The sequence below is a fragment of the Centruroides vittatus genome, unplaced genomic scaffold, assembly GCF_030686945.1.
Source record: "Centruroides vittatus isolate TY-2023 unplaced genomic scaffold, ASM3068694v2 contig_1213, whole genome shotgun sequence".
Lineage (NCBI taxonomy): Eukaryota > Metazoa > Arthropoda > Arachnida > Scorpiones > Buthidae > Centruroides > Centruroides vittatus.
The window spans coordinates 2,069,879-2,093,762 of NW_027120776.1; the positions used below are offsets into that span (position 1 = coordinate 2,069,879).

General features: G+C 31.9%; 1 protein-coding gene across 1 annotated transcript in view; it reads right to left on the bottom strand.

Annotated features, from left to right (window-relative positions):
- Positions 1-1,592: 1,592 nt before the first annotated feature.
- Positions 1,593-23,884, bottom strand: part of LOC136986503 (solute carrier family 12 member 9) — a 33,464-nt gene continuing 11,172 nt past the window's right edge. Inside the window, exons 3-14 of the mRNA XM_067284059.1 lie at positions 23,034-23,361; positions 21,764-21,898; positions 19,695-19,829; positions 15,904-16,197; positions 13,459-13,566; positions 12,309-12,420; positions 9,824-9,981; positions 8,228-8,310; positions 7,498-7,622; positions 7,233-7,425; positions 4,612-4,854; positions 1,593-3,528 (exon numbers count right to left, since the gene is read on the bottom strand). Of these exons, the coding sequence (XP_067140160.1) occupies positions 2,668-3,528; positions 4,612-4,854; positions 7,233-7,425; positions 7,498-7,622; positions 8,228-8,310; positions 9,824-9,981; positions 12,309-12,420; positions 13,459-13,566; positions 15,904-16,197; positions 19,695-19,829; positions 21,764-21,898; positions 23,034-23,331 (2,745 nt within the window). The 5' untranslated portion in view covers positions 23,332-23,361 and the 3' untranslated portion in view covers positions 1,593-2,667. The remainder of the gene's footprint in view (positions 3,529-4,611; positions 4,855-7,232; positions 7,426-7,497; positions 7,623-8,227; positions 8,311-9,823; positions 9,982-12,308; positions 12,421-13,458; positions 13,567-15,903; positions 16,198-19,694; positions 19,830-21,763; positions 21,899-23,033; positions 23,362-23,884) is intronic.

A 23,884-nucleotide genomic window follows, 5' to 3' on the forward strand; every position in this document is an offset into this window, starting at 1 on the left:
TGGTGTTACTCACTTTCTTTGTTTCGCCGAAACGACGATGGACTCGATAAAGAAGGTCGTCTAAGTGCCCATAATGGACACTAAGAAATTTTTTTCATGCTCTTAGCGGTTTGGCTAGGTGATGAAAGACGGGGTCTGATGCAGTTTTCTTATACTATTTGTGGTTTTTAATGCTCTCACCTCTCGCCTACTTTTGCAATTCGATGATCGATGTTCAAAACAATGGTATTCAATAGAATACATAAATCATGATCTGTAGAAGTCGAGAGGAATTGCTGTTGAACTCGAAAGTTTCTATATTGGGGCACGTGCCCCCTTTTCCTAATGCTCAAGTTGGTCCCAAAATTCATTATCTATGTTGATCAAAATCAATTCATTGTTTTCAAGGCAAAGCTAGCTTCAAGAGCAACCGCCGCCATCTTGTGGGAGTACCAATCCGACAATGAACAGTAGAGTTTGAAGTTTCTTGCATAATGTATGATGCCCTTTTTTTATAATCTGCAGGCGCTAATGAGCCTAATTATTTAACTCAAGTTGAAACACCCTGACCTAGTATAGTGGTGTCTAAACTTTACACTTGGCGGGGCAAATTGCATACAAATCTTAGGTAGGTGGACTATTCCAAATATACAAAACGTCTCTCTATTTCTATCATTTATAATCGATGTGCCAAATATATTCGTGGGCCAGGAGACGTAGTTTTGGTAACCACTGCTCTAGTAGACTACTACTGTATTTACAAAATAGCATTCCTTCAAAAATGAATGCTCTCACTGTCAGATTTTCATTTCTCCCTCCATTAGCAGAGAAATATCAGTCAACTTCGTTCTTCCTATTACTCAAAATAAAATGTCCATCTGTCATCTTAGGTATCAAGATGAAAAAATTTCAATTACACCCTATTTCTTTTGATGTGTTCGTTTACTGTACTCTCACACTTCCGAGTTAGTGAAACGATGGGATAAGGCAATGGTAACAGGAGTGATCTGCCGAGGAGGGGTCTCCCATGAGGACTCTTAGAGGGGTCAATTTCCCATACAGTGTTAGACACAAAGAAAACCCATCAGCCCACTAGTGATGCACAAATCCTCGACCGACTACTGGTGTTGTGGTTGGCCTCGTGCTCCAGAATATGAAATGTAAGGATTTGGATTCGTGAAATAAGGCAATGCAAGGGTGATCTGCCAGGGAGGGAGTGTTTCCGGGTAGACTTCCTGTGCAAACTAGTCTGTATTTAGGTGTTAGATGTGAAGAAAACGTAGAAAATACCTCTCTCACCGATTTTGTGAGGCAAAAATCCACTAAAATTAGTGGGTTTGCATCTAACAGGGTATTATAAAATACGAAAAACATCAAATTATGTTTACATTCGTTTAAATTATCAAATTCAACATAGTTAAACCTGTGTAAACCAGCATTGCATTGTAGCAGTTTGGCAGGTTTCCAAACAGGATTTAACATAGAAAACTGCTCTGTCCTGAGGAATTTTTTCCATTTAGGCTGGCGTCTGCTTTATTCGGGTTCCGTTCTGGATGGGTTTCGACATATTGAAATTTGTTGGATAAGCATAATTAATGACAGTCGCCGAAAAGAACGGCAGCAAAATCTTTTATTTAAGTATACAACCAGCACGATAAATACTTATTATGCAGTCTATATATACATTTATAAACATTTCTTTGCTACAAATTATGATATGTAAAAGTCTAATAATATAATTAATTACATCTAATGGGGGCTACCGAAATGAAATCACTAATGATACAAAATTATATAAAAAAAAAAATTTGTTTTATATAAAATATATTAAATTATTTGTCGTCACTAGCAGTAAAAGGCAGCAAGCCAGCTCGTCTGGTAAATGTTTTCCTAAATTTACATCTTTATAAAATATAACAAAGCATATAAAATATGAATTAACAAATCAATTACAATACATATATACTGTATATATCACAGATTTGTTTATCTAGTTATGCATTGCTGTAGGAATCGCGACTTTAAAATAATGCTACAAAATGTTTTTGACTTCCTCAATTATTAAACGATACTTATCGAAGCATTCTGCAACACTAAGACAAATCTCCAAATTTTTAGTTACGATCCACTTTACCAGAGAGATGGAAACAAAGTCTGAAATGTCTTCGAGCCTTTTGTCTCGTCGTCGTGAGTATGCTCTGCAAAAGAAACACTAAATCGAGGGTTTCTTTTGTGATGCACACTTTCCAAAAGCTTAAAAGTACTAGAAATTTACTGTTTTGGGCTTTGAGCCTCTCGGTGATGTGCATCCATCTTCAAATTTCGAGTTTTTGTGAGAGCGAACCCCTGATAACAGGCCAAAAGACTCGAAGACCTTCGGGACTTTACGGCATCATTCCGAGCTCTCCCATAAAGCAGAGAGTGACTAAATTCCACAATGCATTAATTTGAAACATAATTCTATGCCCTGTTAGAAAATATCTTTACCAATGCCATAAATTAAACTATGCTCTTGCATAATTGTCATTCTAAAAATTCAGAAAAAATATGCTAAAAAAGTGATTTTCATTAAAAATATTATATGTATCCTTTGCATATATTTTCTTAATATTATGAAACTGATCAAATTTAAATAGTTTCTTTGTAATTTAATTTAAAAGTGATGGAATGTTGTACACTTAATTATGTTTATAACGTAGTCGATGTAACTGGACTAATGCCATGGACTAAGAGTGTAGGTGGAAGATTAGATGTCAGAATATCTAAGCTCTCTAAATAATCTGCATATAATTTCTCCTCTTTTGGAGGTACGGGTAGATAGATAAAAACAACTGATGTGTTATGACTGTGTGTTCTGATCATTTCGTTAACCCCATGCAGATATGTTTTCGGTGGGAAATGACCAAATTCCTGCGAACGCTTTTGTAAAACGGTAATGTGCTCCCAAGGAATGCTTTTGATCGTACCTTTTATCCTCAACATTTGAAGCATCGTGTTCCACTGTTCTTGCCTAACTCCCAAATCGCCGAGGCTCGGCTCCATACACATAAATACTCTCAAAATGGTCTTGGTTTTCCAACCGGGAACCATGTTCAAGATACAAGCCAGCTGTAAAATAAATAACCAGGAATTGTCGATATCAACGAGAGTCTGGGGCGAAAAGAAATTGATCGGCCACACGTCGATGTAGCTTATTTTTTTAGAATTTATCACTTCCGACTTGTTGAGTGTGTGGAAATGACGAGCGATGCAGACGTTTTTCTTCAGACGGTAAATGGAATCGTAAATCATCAATACGTATTCGATAACTGACAAGGAACGCGAATCTTCCCTTTCTCTTAACTGTAGGAAGATTCTATCTCCGAGAGAGACGTGATAAAGATCTTGAAAAGAATTATTATTCTCAAAAAAGTCCATAGGAACGGCGTCGTCTAAAAATCCAAAGAGTATTGTATTTGGTTTCATGGCACCCAAACCAGAAATTCTAATTAAATGAAGCAGACCATCTCTCACGCTCTGAGATAAAGTTACTTCTACAAACGCTTTAACCTGAAAAAAAAAAAATATTATTATTCACATTAATCAGTTATAAATTTTTATTTTGAAGTAAATATCAGTAGCATCAAAAAGTTCCCAGAAAAGTCGGAACAACGGAGTACACCCGTTGAATACATAAAAACAAAATTAACACGAGCAATTATTTTACTGTGATATCATCACAATGCTGGGCTGCAATTTTTAATCATATTTTTATTTCATTTAAAATATGTTCTCCACCTTGCAGAATGAATCAGTTTAGATAATAAGAGATCTCTGATTATCTAAACTGATTCATTCTGTATAAAGTATTTCAGTTATTATAGTTTTATATCGTTGAATTTGTGTATAATTTATAATACTTGTTTAATGTCTACACAAATATATTTTAATAATAAACGACACTTTTAGCTCAAGACTATAGATTAGACAGAGTTAGATAACCCAATAAATAGGATTTAACAATTTGAATGGCTTATCTCACCAAGGCCAACAGAAAGGACCAGATCTTTTACAAAAATGTTAGTCTTTAATAATCACATTTCAAATTTAGATAAGGATGCATTTCGGGTAAAAGGACCCCTCATCAGCTTACAAACACATGGCACCAACATAATAATTATAACACTAATATATATATAGTGCACTGTATATAGTATTGTACTGTAGTGCACTGTATATATTAGATATTCCTTTTGTATTGGTTAACTATTAGTGTTATAATTATTATGTTGGTGCCATGTGTTTGTAAGCTGATGAGGGGTCCTTGTACCCGAAATGCATCCTTATCTAAATTTGAAATGTGATTATTAAAGACTAACTTTTTTGTAAAAGATCTGGTCTTCTTTCTGTCGGCCTTGGTGTGATAAGCCCTCCAAATTGTTAAATCCTATTTATTGGGTTATCTAACTCTATCTAAAATATATTTTAACTACAATACTGTGGTCCATTTAAAAACAATTTAACCTAATGTGGCCTGAAGCATCAGTTTTGGACCCCTGTTCAAGTGTGATAACAGTTTATTTCATTAATCAATGAAGTATACTTTTAAAAGAAATGTAATAAATATAATGAATGCTTATAATGATAACTGACCTTTAATTTATCTAGAAGTGATAACCACAAAGGATATTCTTCAGCAACTGGATCAGTTTCATGATCTGAGATATTACCAATCTTCACATGTCCTATAATGTACAATCCACTTTTCTTTAAATCATTAGCGAATGAAATAAGGGGAATACAGGAACGAGGGTTTGCAACCAAAAGAAGGAACTGCGGACGCCAGAACTTGACGTGATCTTTTCGGCTATCCAGAAGTAGAAGATATTTGCGGACCTGTAATGTAAATTTTATTTGTTTACAAGACCATTAATTGACACATAAGGGATGATCAACCAATGGGTGTGTACTTCAAAGGTAATTGGTGTAGTGATGCAATCTGGAAAGATTGCATAATAGCAGAAACTACACAATGCCATTTTCTCTTAATATAGATTTAAAAATATCTGGTAGATTGTTAAAGTTTACTAGAGCAATGGCAAAGTCAGATCACTCCTATTCTATGCTAACTAGGAAGTCACTTAACATCCAAATATAACCAAATCTGATATAGTAATATTTCAGGACATAGAAAAGACATTTCCATAGAAAAAAATTAGTACTAAAACTAACCACTAAAGCATTTTTGGTGCTGCAGGCAACAAACATTTTATTTGCACAAGACTCTCATGCTGTACAGAAACCTTAGTGATCCATCTGATATAGTAATATTTCAGGACATAGAACAGCATTTCCATAGAATAAAATTAGTATCTAAAGATCTAACCACTAAGCATTATTGATGCTGCAGGCAACAAACTTTAGTTGCCAGTAGTAGCTCTCATGCTGTACAGAAACCTTAGTGATGCCACTCTGCAGGATCTTCTGTGGCCATGGCACATCTACTTCCATTCTAATAAAGTCAATGCAAAGATTAGTCGGGTCTCTCTATTGATGGCGAGCGACCACTAGTTGCTGTAGTTGATCTCATACAGATAATATTACAGCAACTTTCTCAATACCTTCTACATGGTACCATAAGATATATACAACTGCTGTGATACCATATGTATACTCAGAACCTGCCTGCAGCATGTGTGCTTATGCAAGGGATATTGCTTTTTCATCTCTTGCAAATCCAAAAGTGCCAGAGTGATGAGATTTTATGCTAAACATTTTTTACAGAATCGTCTTCCACATGTTCTGAAATGTCACCATATAAGATTTAGTTGCATTTGGACATCTCTCTCTAGAAAGCATCAAATAGGGGTACTTTATGATCATCTGGTATATTATATCGCAGTGAAAGATGTAAGATCTTAAACTCATAAATAATTGTATTACTTGTTAATTAAGTAAAATTCCTTTATTTAATTTTATGGTTTTAGTCTGATAAAGGCATAAGAAGAAGTGCCATGGAATGCAAAAATTATGAACTAAACTTACAAGTCTGTGTGAGTTATTCTGGAAATTAGGTGAGGTGCAATAAATGAATCTGGATCTAACCTTGGTAATTCTAAACAAGCATAAGAGTATAGCATCATTCTTATTATACTAATTTATAAGAAAATTTGTTGAAAAAATTGACACACATTCTTTGACTCAGATTTTTCAAATTTTCAGTTTCTTTTCTTATAAATCTTTTTCTATATTCTCAGCATTATTATTAAAATAGTTTTCTGTAGAGTAATCTCTATTACACAGAAAACTATCCAACTATTCTCTCAGATATTTTATAAAATGTTCTTATAGAAAACAATATATCATACTTTTAATCAGCATATTATTATTATTTCTGTGAGATTTGTGTTTTAATGTAATTTATTCCTAATTCTTATTCAAAAAGTGTCTTCCAAAATTAATCATACCATTTTAAATTATTGTAATTATGTAAATTATTACTTGAGAACATTGTAATGTACATTAAAAGATTGGAAAACTGTCCAAATTTCACATTTGCCCATTACAATTTCTCAATGCCTGCATCATCTTGTGTCATGTGGCACACATGCAACCAGTAATCAAATTCTTCTAATGCTTGATACAGCATATCCATTGTCACTCCCAAAAGCACCCATGGCAATAGAAACTGTACAATTGTGCAGCTTCTGCAATGATGAGTGATTCTAACTTTGCTAACTGCAAAACACAAAAACACCTTCTCTGTTGCAGAGTTGCCATTTTCATTTATGGCACTTCCTAGAGGTAGTAGACAAGAGATGTTTAAATGCAAATGGGAGATGAAACATGGACAATTATTCTATCAATTGGTTTATGTCATGTACTTCTCAGATATTGAACATAATTACAATGATTTAAAATGAAAGCATTCATTTTGAAAGACCCTGTATATTTGGTAATAGATATTATTCTTAGCGGTATATCAAAACTGATTAACATGAAAAAAATCCTAACATTAAAGCTGATATGAATTACTTCAATATCTCCATCTCATACATTTATTAATATACCAGATAATCAAATGAAAAAATTACTTACAAACAACTTGAGCCAGCCATGCTTTCTAATTCCACGCTACATTTAAAGTCTCGAACATTTATTTACTACAGACTTAAAGGATAACATTTGAAATTTCTTGCTGGTGTTTACACCTCACAAGTAACATTTTGTTCAATTGCCCAAAATATTTCTATACTTAAAACTTTAAATCTTACCTGATGAAAAATCAATGCTTGACTAATAGAGCCCCACTGAACAGTAGGACCTCTGAGATGTAGCACAATGACCAAGATTAAACATAGCAATACAGCAACTGAACCAAACAGGGGACTAATAAAGAACATCATTACAAGACAGCCGAGTAAACCAATTACTGTTGTATGCCAAGAGAAATATTTAAATGAGGGTCTGAAAAAAACCAAACATCTTTTTTAGATAAATTTAAAAGTATTAATACACAAAGCAATATTCTCTACTAACCTGAAATTAGGAGCAGATGCTAAATCCAAAGCTAAACATGCTAAATTTGTGGCAAAGTAAGATAGCAAAAAGAACACCGATGTAATCTGAGCAATCATATTTAACGATCCAATAAATAATATCAGCTGTATTAATAAAATTTTAATTAAGAAAACGATACTGATATATTAATATATACATATATAATATATATTTTTATTTTGAATTTTTATTTAAAAAAACTTTAGTAAACTTTAAAAATAAGTTCCTGAAATGCTGAATATTTATAAATTTTTTTCCAATTTGTAACCATGTCTTTTATCTATGTTTATCTGTATTGCACAATAAGGATCACTCAATAGACACCGGGCTTTACTTTACATCTGTCTTATTCTGCTGTTTAGATACCTATATGCATTTTGGCACCTAAACAGCAGAATAAGACAAATGTAAAGCAAAGCCTGGTGTCTATCAAATGTACTTTATTGTTCAATATAGATAAATTTATAAATTTTTAACAGCATTTTGTTTGTATGCTATTATTGGATCAACATAAGCATAGAATTCAAGAAGACTTTAGGCTCCAGTAGTAGCATATGAGTAGAAAGTGTATTGCACATTGTTGCAATTTTCATCAATATAGGAACTTAACTTTAAAGCTTACTAAATTTTTAAGAAAATAATTACTCTTATCTTTATTTGTTGAAAATTATTTTTTTTAATTCTTCTTTGAAATACATTAAATAGTTACCTGAACAAGAAACCAAGAAATAATAACTCCAAGTATTGGATTTCCGTGATAGGAATATTTTGCTACTGGTCTTAAAATAATACCTAAAAAAAAAAAAAAATTACTTAAGTTAAAATTCAAAGTCAGTTGTTCTGTTAAAATTCTTACACATTTCATTAAATATTTATAGATAAGTCTTCAAAATCTATGCTTAAAAACCAAAATAATAATCACACATTAGCGAGGTTGAGGCTGAAGTTTTAAACGTGAAAATGTGTACGTCGGACGTTGAGCGCTGCTTTCCCGTAAGCCTAGAAGTTCGACAATGGCATTTGGAAAGTCAGTGGAATCATGCTCAACATTCCAAATGCCATTGTCAAACTTCTAGGCTTACAGGAAAGTGGCACCGAACGTCTGACGTACACGTTTTGCGTTTAAAACTTCAGCCTCAACCTCGCTATTAATCGACGACAAGGAAGTAAAAACATCAGATTGCTACTCTAAGGGGTACAAGTTAAGGTCTAGATTAAAATTTTTGTTGGTTTTAGCTTAAAAATAAGCTTTAAAAACAATAAAACTAAAAATCTAAAATTGTTGATTTCATTTTTTCTCCTGATCTGCCTTTTTATCAGAGATCAAGAACCTACACCAAGGATACTCAAAACAGAAAAACAATCATTTATTTTTCAAGAAAACAAAGTTAAAATCCTCTATAAAAAAAAGAACGTGTATTTGCATAAATTTAAGGAACACGTAGCAATTATACATGAAAATAATACTATTAATTTAAATAATGGTATGGAAATACAGGGTATCGTCCGAGATAAAAGCTCACATAAAAATGAATGTTAATTAATCGGTGGTGTACAAACAGAAAATTTGTAAGAGAGATTCAAAAAGGTTAGTTGTGAGTTTATATTAATAATGTTGCTTCATAAACTCTAAAATATCGTATTTTTGTTTTACAGTCTGAAGTTACTTTTTGTGAATTTTTTACATTGTCCTAGCTGTTTATTATTATGAGCCGTAAATAGTTTGCTTTGAATAGTTTCCGATTAAGATTTCAAATTAGGTTCAATTGCTCCAATTAGGCTGACAAATATATCATCTAATAGTTTCATTGAAATATTTACTTTTAAAATCAAATGCAAATTATAATAATTTAAGCCTTCTTACTCCAAGTAAGTACTTTCATCTAAAACAGGCTTTTTCAAGCATACATAAATTTAAAAATGTATGTTCTTAGATATATTCAATTTTTATTTGTATCTCCTTTAAATCCAAAAGAAGAAAATTTAATTTTAAATGAAAGCACTTGCTTAGATTCAAGATAAATCTTAAGCTTTCATAACATTGTCAAACACTTATTTTATTATAATTTATACTGTACAATGTTCTGGCACCTGTCGGTTTTGAAAAATACAAATGAAATTTTAAAATGATAAAAATGATTGTGTTTTTAGTGGTTTTCATTTATAAAATTTGGAAATTTTCATTATTCAATTAAAAAATGCAATGATTCATTGATAATTATTCACTACACTGTTAAAACTAATAAATAATTCAAGATAATATTTAATTTTTTAGTACTAATTTTCTAATTGTACATTAACTTACCAAATAATTCATCTTTGGCTAAAGCTTCAAGAACACGGGAAGAGCCAATAAGATTGCTCAAGGAAGCAGACAACGTTGCGGCAAAAACACCGACGGCAATTAGTTTAGGACAAAGATCAATGTATTGCATATAAAGATAGTTATTTCTTAGAAGAAGACTATAAATAAAGATTAATTATTATAAGAAAAAAAATAACTGTTAATTATATTGTTATACTTTACATTATTAATAAAGATTAAATTAAAGATTAAACAAAACTATGTAGTTCATAAACCAGGTGGTCCCGAGATCATTTGACATAGCAGCCATTTACCAAGAATGTAAAATTTTCTTTATTTTTTTTTTATGCAGTGGCAAAGTGGATTTTTTCCTTCAATATAAAATGAGGTTTTTGTTTGTGCATGCATGTGTGAGACCACGGATTTTACAGGGAAATTTTTAAATGAAAGGAAACTTCCCTTTTTTTTGTTGTTTGAAATTGTTTAAACACTCCCCTTAGAAAAACTCCTGGTGGAGTATCCAGCAGAGGTCTCCTCCAACTATCAACAGTCAGGTGGGAAAGTTGACACTTAATTGTCAAGAATTGCAAGTCATTGTCAACAACGGATCGCTTTCCCACACTGATGCTATAAAAGTGCAAGCTACCAGAAGTTCAGCGCACGTCTGCACACGGAAGTTATTTCTGTACTTGTGCCAGTCAATCTCCATGCAAAGGACTTGGATCTCGTTGGAGAAGACATTCAACGGCTGCAGATTCTTCCATACCGTCGGCGTCTGCCATACTTCGGGGTATACCGTCCATTCTTGCATAGAGGTATTGTTTGTTAGCACTCCGTGAACTCTCTCTCCCCAGAAACGGGATTAGACGTAACTAAAAGCTTCCCTTTGTATAATTTGCATTTAACTTGCATTTAACCCTTGGTCCCCTGCTTATCTCACACATGTATTTATTATTAATACAAGTTTATTCACACATAACAATGCAAATGACTGCTATGCCAAAAGATTTCTGGATCGCCCAGTCAACATGTTACTTTTCTGATATTTTCCTTTTCACAGTCAACTTGTACTCGGCCACACGATACATTTCTTACCCTCAATGTCATCCAAGTATGCCCTATCTTATCCGAATCTAACAGTCCTGAAAACAATTTGAAAACTGGGAAATCATTTCTATTATTTCTTAAGGGGAAAAAATCTAATTCCATCTGAATAACCCAACCGATTTTCCTAAATGACACTAAAACATTGCAAAAACATATTTATCCATCAATCCATGGTTTTATCAATATGATGTTAAACCTTACAATGTAAGATGCTTATTGAAGTCATTAAAATATATCCATAAGCAGTAATGCAACAAATAAATTTGTATAGTACTAACCATTGGAAGTTATAAAAGAAATGCAGTAGAAATAAATAAAAAACATTATTAAACATTATATTAAAATATTACTGTATAAGAATAGAACAAAATGCTCACTGTAACAAACAATTAAGATTAAGCTCATAAGATATTATTATTATAAAATCTCAGAGATAAGATTTGAAAATCCATTATATAAAATGCATACAATACTACCAAAAGCAGACAAGATTTTGGAACAGAGTCGTTCCTGAATTCATTACTTTTATATTTTATACAAATGTACTTTGAGGAAATTTGTAATACCAGGATTATTCAATATGGATATCATGACGGATACTAAAGAATTTCATTCATTGTAGCAAGAATTTGGATATAAAACATTCAGATACCAAGTACCAAGGTATAATTGTATTCTGTTCAAAGTCTTACTCTTGTCATTTCAAATCAAGTGGAGAAGTTAAATAGGTGGTGCCTGAATGACTCATATGACAACAATAAAATGTTTTCTCCTGCAGAAACTATGTTACTGACCAACTGGAGGACTTAGGCTTAATATATGAAAATACGTTGCAGACTGACAACAGTGGCTATGAAAACAATTAAAATTTTTAGAATAGTTGTAAGCTTCTTGCCTCAAACGTTAATTTAGTAATTATCTTATTAGACGGTAGAGATATGAGGCTTATCAAACTGTAACGGAGCATAAGTAATCCAGATTACTCAATTATTTATGCTCCTTTGAGGCTAAGTTAATTGAGATAATTATTAAATTAAAATTTTTATTACATTTTTCTGACTTTTCCTTCACCCACTGTTGCATTTCTAGCTGTCAGTTCAAAATTTTTATGAATTTCAAAGGAACTGCAAGAGTTTGAATTTTATCTTTTCCATATTGTAATTTTCATTTATTAGAATTGTCTGTTTTCTGGTCTTAAATAAATCTTTTTTGTCCCTTTTTAATCTAAAAATGTTATAATTTGTGTGTTCTTTTTCTATTCTGTTTGTTTATACTTCGCTATTAATATTTAATTTAAAGACGTTTACATGCACCTAGCATTTATTAAAATTTATTTACTTTAATAAACAAATTTATTAAAATAAATAAATTTACTTACCCCGAACAAGTGGCAGAAGTCAGAACAGCTAATATAAGATAAGTGAAAAAAGTAAATACAACTGCTGCTAGAGTCCCTTGAGGAATAGATTTCCCTGGTTTCGAAAGATCTCCTGAAAGAAAGTAAATAATTGTAGTTATTAAAAATTTTCAAGGAATAAAATATAATGGTGTATGAAAATTAGGAAAATAATAAACTATAGCAAACAGAAGGCACAAAAGTCAGAAAGTTGAATGATAAACTGAATGTGAGAAGAGAATATTAGATTGTAGAAATGATAGCATGTGGCAGAGCAGTAAACAGTTTTCAAGTTTGTACTCGAGCCTATAGTCTGTTCACTGTAAATTTTTGTATGCTTCTGCAAGAAAGCAGTACGCTTTCCTAACAACTGTCACCAGGACTAAATTTACAATAATTAACAAATGTTCACATTTTTTATTAGGATACTGCTGTTACTTCTGCAATGAGACGGGTAACAGGCAGGGATTTTTACAATTTGCAGCATATTGATTTTGCGGCTGCTTTACTTCCTAATTTTACACACAAAATTATAGCAAACGTATCATCAATTCTGCATACGCTATAATTTTTGAGACAAAATCAACCAAAAGCAAAAAATGTGCATTAGATTCAAGTAAATACAATGTAAAAAATGTGCAAGAAATTGTAAATAGATAATCTTTAATGCAAATTTATTATGTAGTAAAATACCTGTAATTGACAAATAAAAAATATAGCCAATTATTGTTCAAATAATATAAATTATCAATAAAATCATTATCAAAGCGAGCTCTGAAAAAACTGTGAAATGACAGAAGAGTTTAAAACTCAATGTAAAACAAACTATTATAGCCAGTATCTTTTCCTGAAACACAACATACAAGGCATGTACTCAAAGTCTTCAACCGAGTTAAATTACACATAATATGCTAACAAACAACCACCAGATTATACCAAATAATCACGATATAATAGCCCAATATAATCCGGTAGTTGTTGGCATATTATGTACGTACGTCGAGTTTGTAGATGTTGGTTTATTTAAATTACACGAATGTCGTGAAACTAAATTTAATGCTTAATGTATATGAGTGTGAAAGAATAAATTTATACACCTGATTCCGAACAGAGTTATTGCACACATTCTCACCTGACATATTTGCTCCTGCCATAATTCCAGTCACGCCACTGAACAACACTGCAAATACTGTTGCAAAATTAGTAGGTTGGTCTGTTGTATAATCTATTGTATAATTACCTGAAAGAAAACAAATTAATATTTCGTTTTTAAAAAATCATCATAATATTTAAATTTTAAATAATTTACTCAAGTTTACAAAAATTAATTGCAGAAGATTTCCAACGAATTAGACAATAATGACAATTGTTTTACATTTACAGAAATTTAATAAATTCATATCAAATAGTTAAGAAATTAAAGTTAAAAATTAACGTTTAAACAGATTTTCTTTTGTAAGACGTAGCATTTTATAAAATTTATACACATGTCCAAAACTTAAAGACAAACACAATTGTTTGCAGTGATAGCTAGAAAACGTCTTGGTGACGTGCCTACTGCAGCATTGTGAGTACTTCATTGCAGTTTGTGACGGACATATTTCATACCGACGGGTCTCTCTGCCTGAGTACTGGTAAGTACTTTCTATCCATTCCCTGCTAAATCCATTATGTAACTTTAAACTAACTTATCTTTTTCACCAGAGATTTATTTTTATTGCTTTGATTTATAAAATCCTACAAGTTGTTGTGTATTACCATGTGTTGCACATCGAGTGATATAGTTCTTGCCATATTTGTCAGCATTTGTCTACCATTCTCACTATTCATGTACAAATGTTGTCTGTCCTTAAGTTTTTGGACACATCTGTAATATTTGTACAATTGCAAAAGTTGTCTATGGAAATAAGCTTTGATGATAACACATTTCTCTTCCAAATACACAATTTTCTCCCTTTCAAACACTGAAAACATTAAAACACTGGTTACAATGTAATGGTCATCAGGAGGTTATTGATTTGGGGACTAAATGTTGGACATATTGATTCCGGTGAGAAGTATGATGTTTCTATTAGCAATTAGCAATTGTAGGCCTGGCCAAATTTATGACAGCTATAGAACAAAGGCCCTCATTGTACTCAAGGTAGGAAAAAAAATATATATATATATATATATATACACAAATTAAAAGTTTAATTATAAGCAAGTTAGCATTGATTGAACTATCAGGCTAATTAATTTTAACTAAAGGTAGGATGTTAAAAATCACCTACCTTTAATCAAAATTATATAGTTTCTATATTTATGTCTAGCCAAAAAACAGTCCATAAGAATCCATTCTTTTGATATTAGATTATTCTTGATGTGAGAAACAAGCAAGTATAATAAACTAAGACAATGTATGATTGAAATAATTATACATTTTAAAAAGTTAAAACAATTTATTTATAAATAAAGAATAATGTTGCAATTCCTATTCTCTGATTGGTTGTAATTCGAATAAATAATCAATTAATTTCACATAGACGTAAATATCCTCCATAATTGAATGTTTTCGTCTATGCGTAATAGACATCCTCAGGCATCAACAATATCGAACATCGTTGATGCCCGATATCAAACAAACGGCATCGAAGAGCCATTTGTTTGATATCGTTGATGGTTGTAATTCTTCAGTGTGAATGCTTTTCTGTGAAACAATTACAGTAATTGGGTATTTGTTCAACAAAACAAGAAAAGTTTTCTTTCTTTTAGTCATTGCTATATGCAAACATCTCTACTTTCCTCCGTTTACATTTCAAATTTTGTTCCCAAACTTAAAGTATAATTTAATAACTACTAAATCATAAGCTGCAAGATTAATTTCTGGCTCAAAGCAATTTGGTCTAAAGGTAGATGATTAGGCTGCCATCTTGTGCTAAGTTTAATAATTTTTTAATTAAATTTATAATATTTGACTTTATTTCAATTAATTTGAGAGAGAGAACCATATGAGTCAATAGCCATGCACTAGAGACAATTTGACACTCTGACCCACAATGGCTGTAAGCCAAATTAACTTTCACCTTAACGTGATACATATATAAGCAGGTCTTCCAAAATGAATGCTACCATTTTAAATTACTGTAATTATATTAATTATCAGAGATTTACACTATTGTTTGGTGTACTGTACATGTCCAAGTGCCATCTCATCTGCATTCAAACATCTTGTTGTTCTACTACCTCTGAGAAGTGTCATAAACAAAAATGAAAACTCAACAATAGAGAAGGCATTTTGTGTTCTGCAGCTCAGAGTCAATCATCCACCATCATACAACATGAGTTATCTGCAGGAACCAGAGAATTCTGACTGCTGTGAGAGGAATGACAATGGATATGTGTGAATATGAGTGTGTGTGGGATGTGTGCATGTGCATACATACAGTACATAAAAATAACTAAGCCAAAACTTTATAATTACCAAATTCTTGCAGATAATGACTTGGTAACTATAAAGTTTAGTTCTGTTGTTTTAAAAGTTATTAAATTATACATAAGAGCTAAACATTATACAAATTAATTTAAATGTACTTACTCCACAAATTTTCCTTGAATGTCTCCCAACTGAATCCAGTATAGCTGGCATTTGAAATATGGTATTGTCTAATATAAGTATTTTCTTCTGGCAAATTAACAGAAAAAGATTTTTGTGCCAAAAAACTAATAAATACAGATAAAGCACTTGCAATAACAACAAAAAAAATTATTAACGAGGTTCGCGCAAACATCGAAGCACCAATAAGACACACGATTAGATTAAAAAAATTAAGGAATGATCCATACAGAAAACGCCACCAAAATTTTGATGGAAAGTATGAAGTTATACTTCCTGAAAGAAAAAAAATTTTTAAATTGTACATTTACATACAGTATTAAAACTTCGATAAATAATAATTTTATTTAATTTTTAAAGTAAAAAAACTAATAATGACCTCATAAGATTATTACACAATTACATCATCTGAATGTAAACGAATTCAGACGAGGTTCGTGCAAACCAAAGATCAAGAGTCATAAATAAACCAATCATCATTCACTTTGCTTTTAGTACGCAAATGCCTATTGGTTAACTTCTAATTCCTGATCCTTGGTTGTGAATGGGAGCATTAACTGGTCCATTCTACCTATAAACAGCTTGGTGAGAACACTAATTGATATTATATGTATTAAATGACTTTTCTGAATTTCCAAGTTGCCTAACCTTCCATGTAAGTAATAAGTAAGTTTATTGAAGAACAAGCAATAGTAAGATAAAAAAAAAATGTTGTAATTTAAAATACTGTGAAGCAAATTAATAAAAAATAAACACCCTTAAAAATATGCAGTTAGAACTTAAATGATTCACCTGCTTAGACATAACAGTGTCTGAGGTGGTGAGGATAAGTTTTACACCTTGTGGTGCACACAGTATTATATTCCTTTAAATTTCAGGTTTTTCTGGCAACTTAAATAATGTATTCCTTTCAATTATACTATTATTTCTCCATAATAAGCCTCTTCCTACTCAAATATTTCATATCAGTGAGTGAGGTCAATGTAGGTTTATAAAATCTACGTTATAAAACAACTGACATTTTTGATTTAATAATTATCTAATTTCATCTAATTTTATTTTTTATATTTCTTTGTATTTAAAATAATTTACAAATGATAAGGCCACATTAACTATCAGGCTAAAACTTGGCTAATGAATAACATAGACATTACATAATTTGGACTAAAGATTGGCATTATGCCATCCTCTTACATTAACTTTTTCTTTCAGGACAGTTTAGATTACTTAAATTTTTAAAAATTTATATAATTATTAAATATAATACATGATAACAGCATAACGTTTAGTCCAAATTACGCAATATCTACAAAATTAACCAGCCAAGTTCTTGTCCAATACACTAGATGCTTGCTAATCCAGCCATTCTTTGCTTAGAGAAGTATGAGTGCCAGAATGCAGAAAGTGGAAGAAATGATGTGACCCATTGCCCTTCACTACCAACTCATTTTAAAGACAGGCAAACAAATAATATGGCATGTTGATATGCAATACAGAACACTGAAATGAAATCTGAGAAAACAAATTAAAAGAACATCTCTAAATCGACATCAAACAAAAAGACAGTAACCAACCAATTGATCCAAGAAGGATAAGCCAATATGAAGTCGTCCTGGATTATGACAATACCAATAACCACAGGAAAGCATAACAAATTATAATATATACGGACGGTTCAAGGGATGAGCAGGGCGTGGGCTCAGGACTGATTATTAGGAACAAAAAAGGGACAATCTATCAAGCAAGCCTAATATTGGCAAATGAATGCACCATAACCTAGGCAGAGTTATGGGGAATATATAGGGCCATCTCATATGTAAAACAACTACAACTGGAAACGAGAAATCTAACTGTCTTCATGGATAGTAAGGCCACTCTTTACATGCTTGAAAATGGGAAGAACAGCTCTGCCCTCGCCTCAGACCTAATAGCCCTAGCAAATGAGATCGACCAACAAACAAATATATCTTTCAATTGGATACCAGGCCACAGCGGACATGAGGGCAACGAGCTTGCAGACAGATTGGCGAAGAGGGCAAGAACCAATACTATAGTCACCTATACAAAATACCCGATCAGCTATGTTCAGCAATATATTAAAGAAGAAATTAGAATACTGTGGCAACGAGACTGGGACAGCTCAAACACCGGGAGGCAATGCTATAGCTTCATCCCTTCGATTGAGGGACGTCAAAAAATCAAGACTTTCCAACCAAGCTACGAGCTTACGCAATGCCTTACTGGACATGGGGCATTTAACACTTATTTAAAACGTTTCAACAAAACAGATTCGGATTATTGTGAAATAGACATACACGAAAAGGACAATGTAAACCACTTGATTTACGACTGTTCCAAGTACAGCGAACAAAGACTGAAACTCATCGGGACTTGTCTACAAGAAGGCTACAATTGGCCACCTGGAGATCAACGATTCTTCGCAGACACCAATCTACTGAAAGCCTTGACAACATTCATCAAAGACAGCAGAGCACTTGCCCCACCTACAAGCGAGCAACTTAACGCCAACCGAAGTACCCAAGGGAACCAACAAGTGTGAAAAGACAAGTCCTCCTATACTTAGACTATTTAAACTGTTTTACCAGTGTCTTCCACAATTGTGCAAGGGTGCTTTTACTCTGCTTTGTATATAAACTGACACTGCTGTTATTTGCTTTGTAACTGTCAATTTGTACATATTCATTGTTAACGCTTTACATTGCGATCGGGATAAGCTCTCCCGACTTCCATATAATTTAAACTGTATCCTGCTTCCAACCATTAATTTCCATGTGATTATTGAATACTGGTATTAATCAGAAAAGCTTTATGAACAGGATAAGTCCTCCTGTATACTGATATACACTTTATCTCATTGTATTCGCACTTACTAATTGTATTCGTTAAGAGTTAAGACTGCAAAACCGATATGTGGACGAGGAAGTGCCCCGTAGCATGCTCGGCAACGCTGTACATAATGTTCTCATTTGTCCCGTGGCCCCCGGTAGCTTCTTTTCACACTTTCCTATCTCCGTGTTTCCTCTTCTACCTAATTTCTTTTTTCCGTTTCCTACAGGGTTAAGTCTGTGTTATAACGGATAGCCCTTCTTATCTTCAACATCAAATCAAATCAAATCTGAGAAAACAGGAAAACAAGATGTGTGACACAAGTAACATTTTCATGGAAATGGATGCAACAAGCAATCAGACTGATGGATATGCCAGATAACTGAGATGCCTCATTATTAAACACCAGATTAACAAGAGTGTACTGTAATTAATCTGGTCTTATTTCATCACAACATTAATTCAGATTAGTTTTCTGTATGAAAGTAGCGAGGTTGAGGCCGAAGTTTTAAACATGAAAATGTGTACGTCCGACATTCAGCGCCGCTTTCCTGTAAGCCTATAAGTTTGACAATGATGTTTGAAATGGCAAGCATCATTTCACCGACTTTCCAAACACCATTGTCAAACTTATAGGCTTACAGGAAAGCGGTGCTGAACGTCTGGCGTACACGTTTTGCGCTTAAAACTTCGGCCTCAACCTCACTAGTAGTTTATATTCAGATGATGTAAGTTTCTACAAAATTATTATTTATTTATTTAAAGTTGTGTATGTAAAGTCAAAAGACCATAGAGAACCACCTCCATTACCGTTTTACTTAAAAATATATTAATTTTTAATAAATATTATAAATTTGATTATATATTTCATATCATCAATAGATAAAATTTCATTTTATGTAGGTATTTTATATGTTAATATTTACCTGATGGTCCGAAATCATCTACAAATCCTTCAATACATCCGGTGACGTAAAGTGCACTCGAAAATACATTTGCCAGAAAAAATAATGTTCCAATACTTCCTCCAAATTCAGGACCTAAGGCTCTACTAATCATAACTAATTTTATAAGAGAAACAACTGATATAAAAACAAATATAAATATTGATTGAAGTAAAGATACAATATTTATACTTATAAAAATTAATTTTTTAGAACCATACATTATTAATTATCTCAGAAATCTGAATGTTAGTGTGCGTACACCTGAAGTGATAAAAACAAAAAATTAATAATAATATTAATAGTGTGAGCTTCTTAATGGCATTATTAAGACTAGAGTCAAGACAAACCTATTTGGTACATTCCACTACTCATATATGCATGGGTGTCTGCAGAAAATTAATGTTTTGGGTTTTTTTCACAGTACTATACATTATAGAATACAATATTGCATCAAAGTGTCCCATGGTCAAGGGTATGCGGTTCCACATCTAAATCACTTTTACAATTATACCCCATTTGCTCCATTTGAGGATGTTTATGGCTACATATATAAATATTACTAATCATGTGTTACATCTCAACATACGTGAGCATAGAAAAGGTATAGGAAGCTATAAATTTAATCAGTTGCACTATAATCTTATGGAATCCCCACCATGTGCAGTGCATCATTAATTTAAGAGGCACACATCTGTAAATAAAAGATATTTTCACTAATAAAAAGACGTACTAATAAATAAAAGACTCTTAATATTCTATTTTAAAAATGTGACTTAAATTAGCATAATGGGATGAAAATTTTCAAAAATCTCAATTGTCATAAAGTGATATCTTGTTTATTATTATTATTATGTTGCAAATGTCATGCTCAGCTGACACTGGTGCAGAGTGCTATGTTGGAATAAAGTCAAGTATGTGTGTCAACATATAGAAACTTCTTAACAACGTGATATTTGTTCAATATTGCAGCTTTCTGTAGTGACATGTATATGTTTTTTATTTGGATTTAACATTTCTAGACTTGTATAGTGTATGTGACATGACATTAGCGGAGGAGAGAACAATACCCTATGTCAGTGGTTCTCAATCTTTTTGAAGTCGGGAACACTAAACTTTCACATTGTTTTCTGTAGAACACTTACAATACATCAGCTTTAAAGCAGGGGTGGCAAACCTTTTTGAAATCAAGCGCACTCGATCTAGTAGATGACAACATTGGCATTTGCTAATTACATTCCCATACAAAAATTATGTTACATTGTATTGATTTTTCTTTTGCAACAATTTTTAATTGTATATTTGTTTTTTTTGCGGAACACTTGAAGTGGCTTCACGGAGCACCCGTGTTCGGCGGACCACGGATTGAGAATCACTGCCCTATGCATCCTTCACAGATGCCTTATTTCTTGGGAGATGGAGTGTACTTGTTGATTTTATTCAGTGTGAGCATTTCTCATGTTATGAGTGTTGAATGGAAATGTCTACATAATATTATTACATTTGTCAATGAAAGTGATGTCAGGTCTATTGTGATGAGTCATTAGTCTTATTTTTCTGTCACTAATTCCATTGTGTCGTTTTAATGATTTTATTATTCAATAAAAAGTATTTAAGAGGGTAACTTAGCTCAAACTCGTAGTCTATTACGGTAATGTCATAAGTACTTAGATGAAAATTCCAGGAAAAGTTGTGCCGCATGTTCTCGAGAAATGTTGCGTTTTCAATGCTTTAAACAGCATTGAGTATAATTGCATGTGAAGAGGTGTGAACATTGAATACAATTTTGATTAGAATATTTTAATAAAACTAAAAAAAGTGACTAAAAGTATCGATTCAGAAGAGATTAACGTGTCAAGTAAAAAGCTTTCTGACTTTGATACTATAGAAAACAATAGTATATAACTTACTTTGTTTACAATAAATATTTGTCTTAAGAGCTGTCCATTTTTCAAAAAAATTTGTGGGTGAGAATGTGAAAATTAATGCAGCTTAGATTCGAGTGAATATGATATTAAGATCACGGTTTCATTATATAGCATAAAGGATACAATACGCACCACCTCCTTCAACAGCTCCGTTTGTAGATATTGCACAAATTGATAAGACAGTTGCAACAAGAATAATATATGCGAGCAAAAGCTGAGCAATCATTAACAACAAGCCATCAAAGCCAACAACAAAACCTACATTAAATACATAATTCTGAATTATAAATCTAATACAAATAAATTATTTACTATTACATGAAAATTCAAAACATTTCGAAATGAAATATTAAAAATGTTTAATTAATCTTAAAGTTAAAATTAGCATATTTTAAATTAGAAAAAAAACTGTTGTGGTGTTTAAATCAAGTTATTCTTATTCTATATAAAAGTTATAAAACAATTAAATAAAATTACTCCTTATTTGCAGAGAGCATACACTGGACGAATTATGAAATTAAAAACTTATCCTATTCTTAAAATTGATCTTTCAACTCCGATTTGTCCAATTTTTACAAATAAAAAGGGAAACTTCCTTTCGGAAAACTAATTGATAGCAAGAGAATTACCATCTGTTAAGTATTATATTATATATCTTTGAATAAATGCTTTAAAATGAGATTATGATCTTGTTTTAAGGCATTAAATGGAGGTACTAAAAGGGCCTTTTTAAATCCTACCCATCATAGGTTAAGCTGGATGACGAGGACGGGGTCTGACGAATGAGACCGATCGAAAATTTCCGGGAGGTCGTTCACCTGGATTCGATTCCAGGTCTCAGAGCAGTAGATTAAAGTCTTAACTTTCTCATTCATCTGGCAGTCAAATTAAACTTGAGGCAATGAAAAACAAGATCATTTATTGCATTAATAAAAGTTATTATGAGAGGTCATTTCTATTCGGTTAATGAAACAGCTGTCAAAGTAATATTCAACTCTTGCTTGAAGGTGACTAACATGTGAAAAGCAGTCCTCATATTTGTATAAACAAAACTAATTGACTTATCATTAGGGACATTAAAACTCATCTAGAGTTAAACAATGCTACTAAAACTGTTTATTCTTCACTTTTATAATTTAAAAAAAAAATTGGTAAGGGAATCAAAATAATTTTTATAAATTTTTTGCAGTATTTGGATGTTTTTAACCTTTAAATGTATGTGTATGTTTATATAATAAACTTTAAACATTTATTCATTATATAAACAATACGTAAGTTTGATATATTATTACATTAATTATAAGAAAGATTATATACTAATTATTTTAAAATAAACAAGAGACAATTATGGCTAACAAAACAAATTAATTTTTTAATAAATTTAATAAATTACCTATCCGAAGAAACAGAAGGGCACTAAACATCGAAAGACATACTGGTGCGAATACTCCAGAAAATGTTCCTAATTTTCGACTATTTTCTCCATTATTTACACTGTTCTCGTTACTTTGACTGCTACGAATACCACTTAAACTTTGGAATAACCACGTTTGAGGTGAAAAGGAAGTCCTGTTGGGCGACTGAATATTTACATCTCCTGGAAGCAAATCTGCAGTATCTAAAGTAATGCTGTTTCTATTTCCTGAATTACTGCTTTCTATGGTATCAATGGAATGATTTCTATTGCTCATTTTACAAGCGATGCAATTCGAAAAAGCAGACTAATCTGTAAATAAAATTTTATTTATTAAAATATCTTAAACAGTAAAAACTTATAGACAAATTAAAATATCAGAATAATAAATTAAATGATTATCCATAATAAAATTCAATAAAAACAGACTCATTAATAATAAACTAGGAGAACTTCATCCCTGACTGAAGTGTAGTGATGGCTTGCAAACTCATTAAATCATTAGGGGCACTAAATTAAAGTGATGAGTCACTAATTTCGCACCTCTTGCCATAATAAACCTTGCAAGGTATAATATGTAGGGCACACTCATTTGTTTATGTTTTTACAATGCAAAATTTTCCAATTGACTTAACATGGGGATGACTTTTGACTCACAATATCTCCCATTCTAGATCAAATTTTAAAATACAGACTTCATCACAACACGCCACTTTATTACTTCTATTAATATGCAAAAGTTCATTCAAATTGGTCAAGTCCGTGTTAGATAATTTTTGACTTATTCTACACAATCTTCCAAAAAAGATGCTACCATTTTAAATTATTCT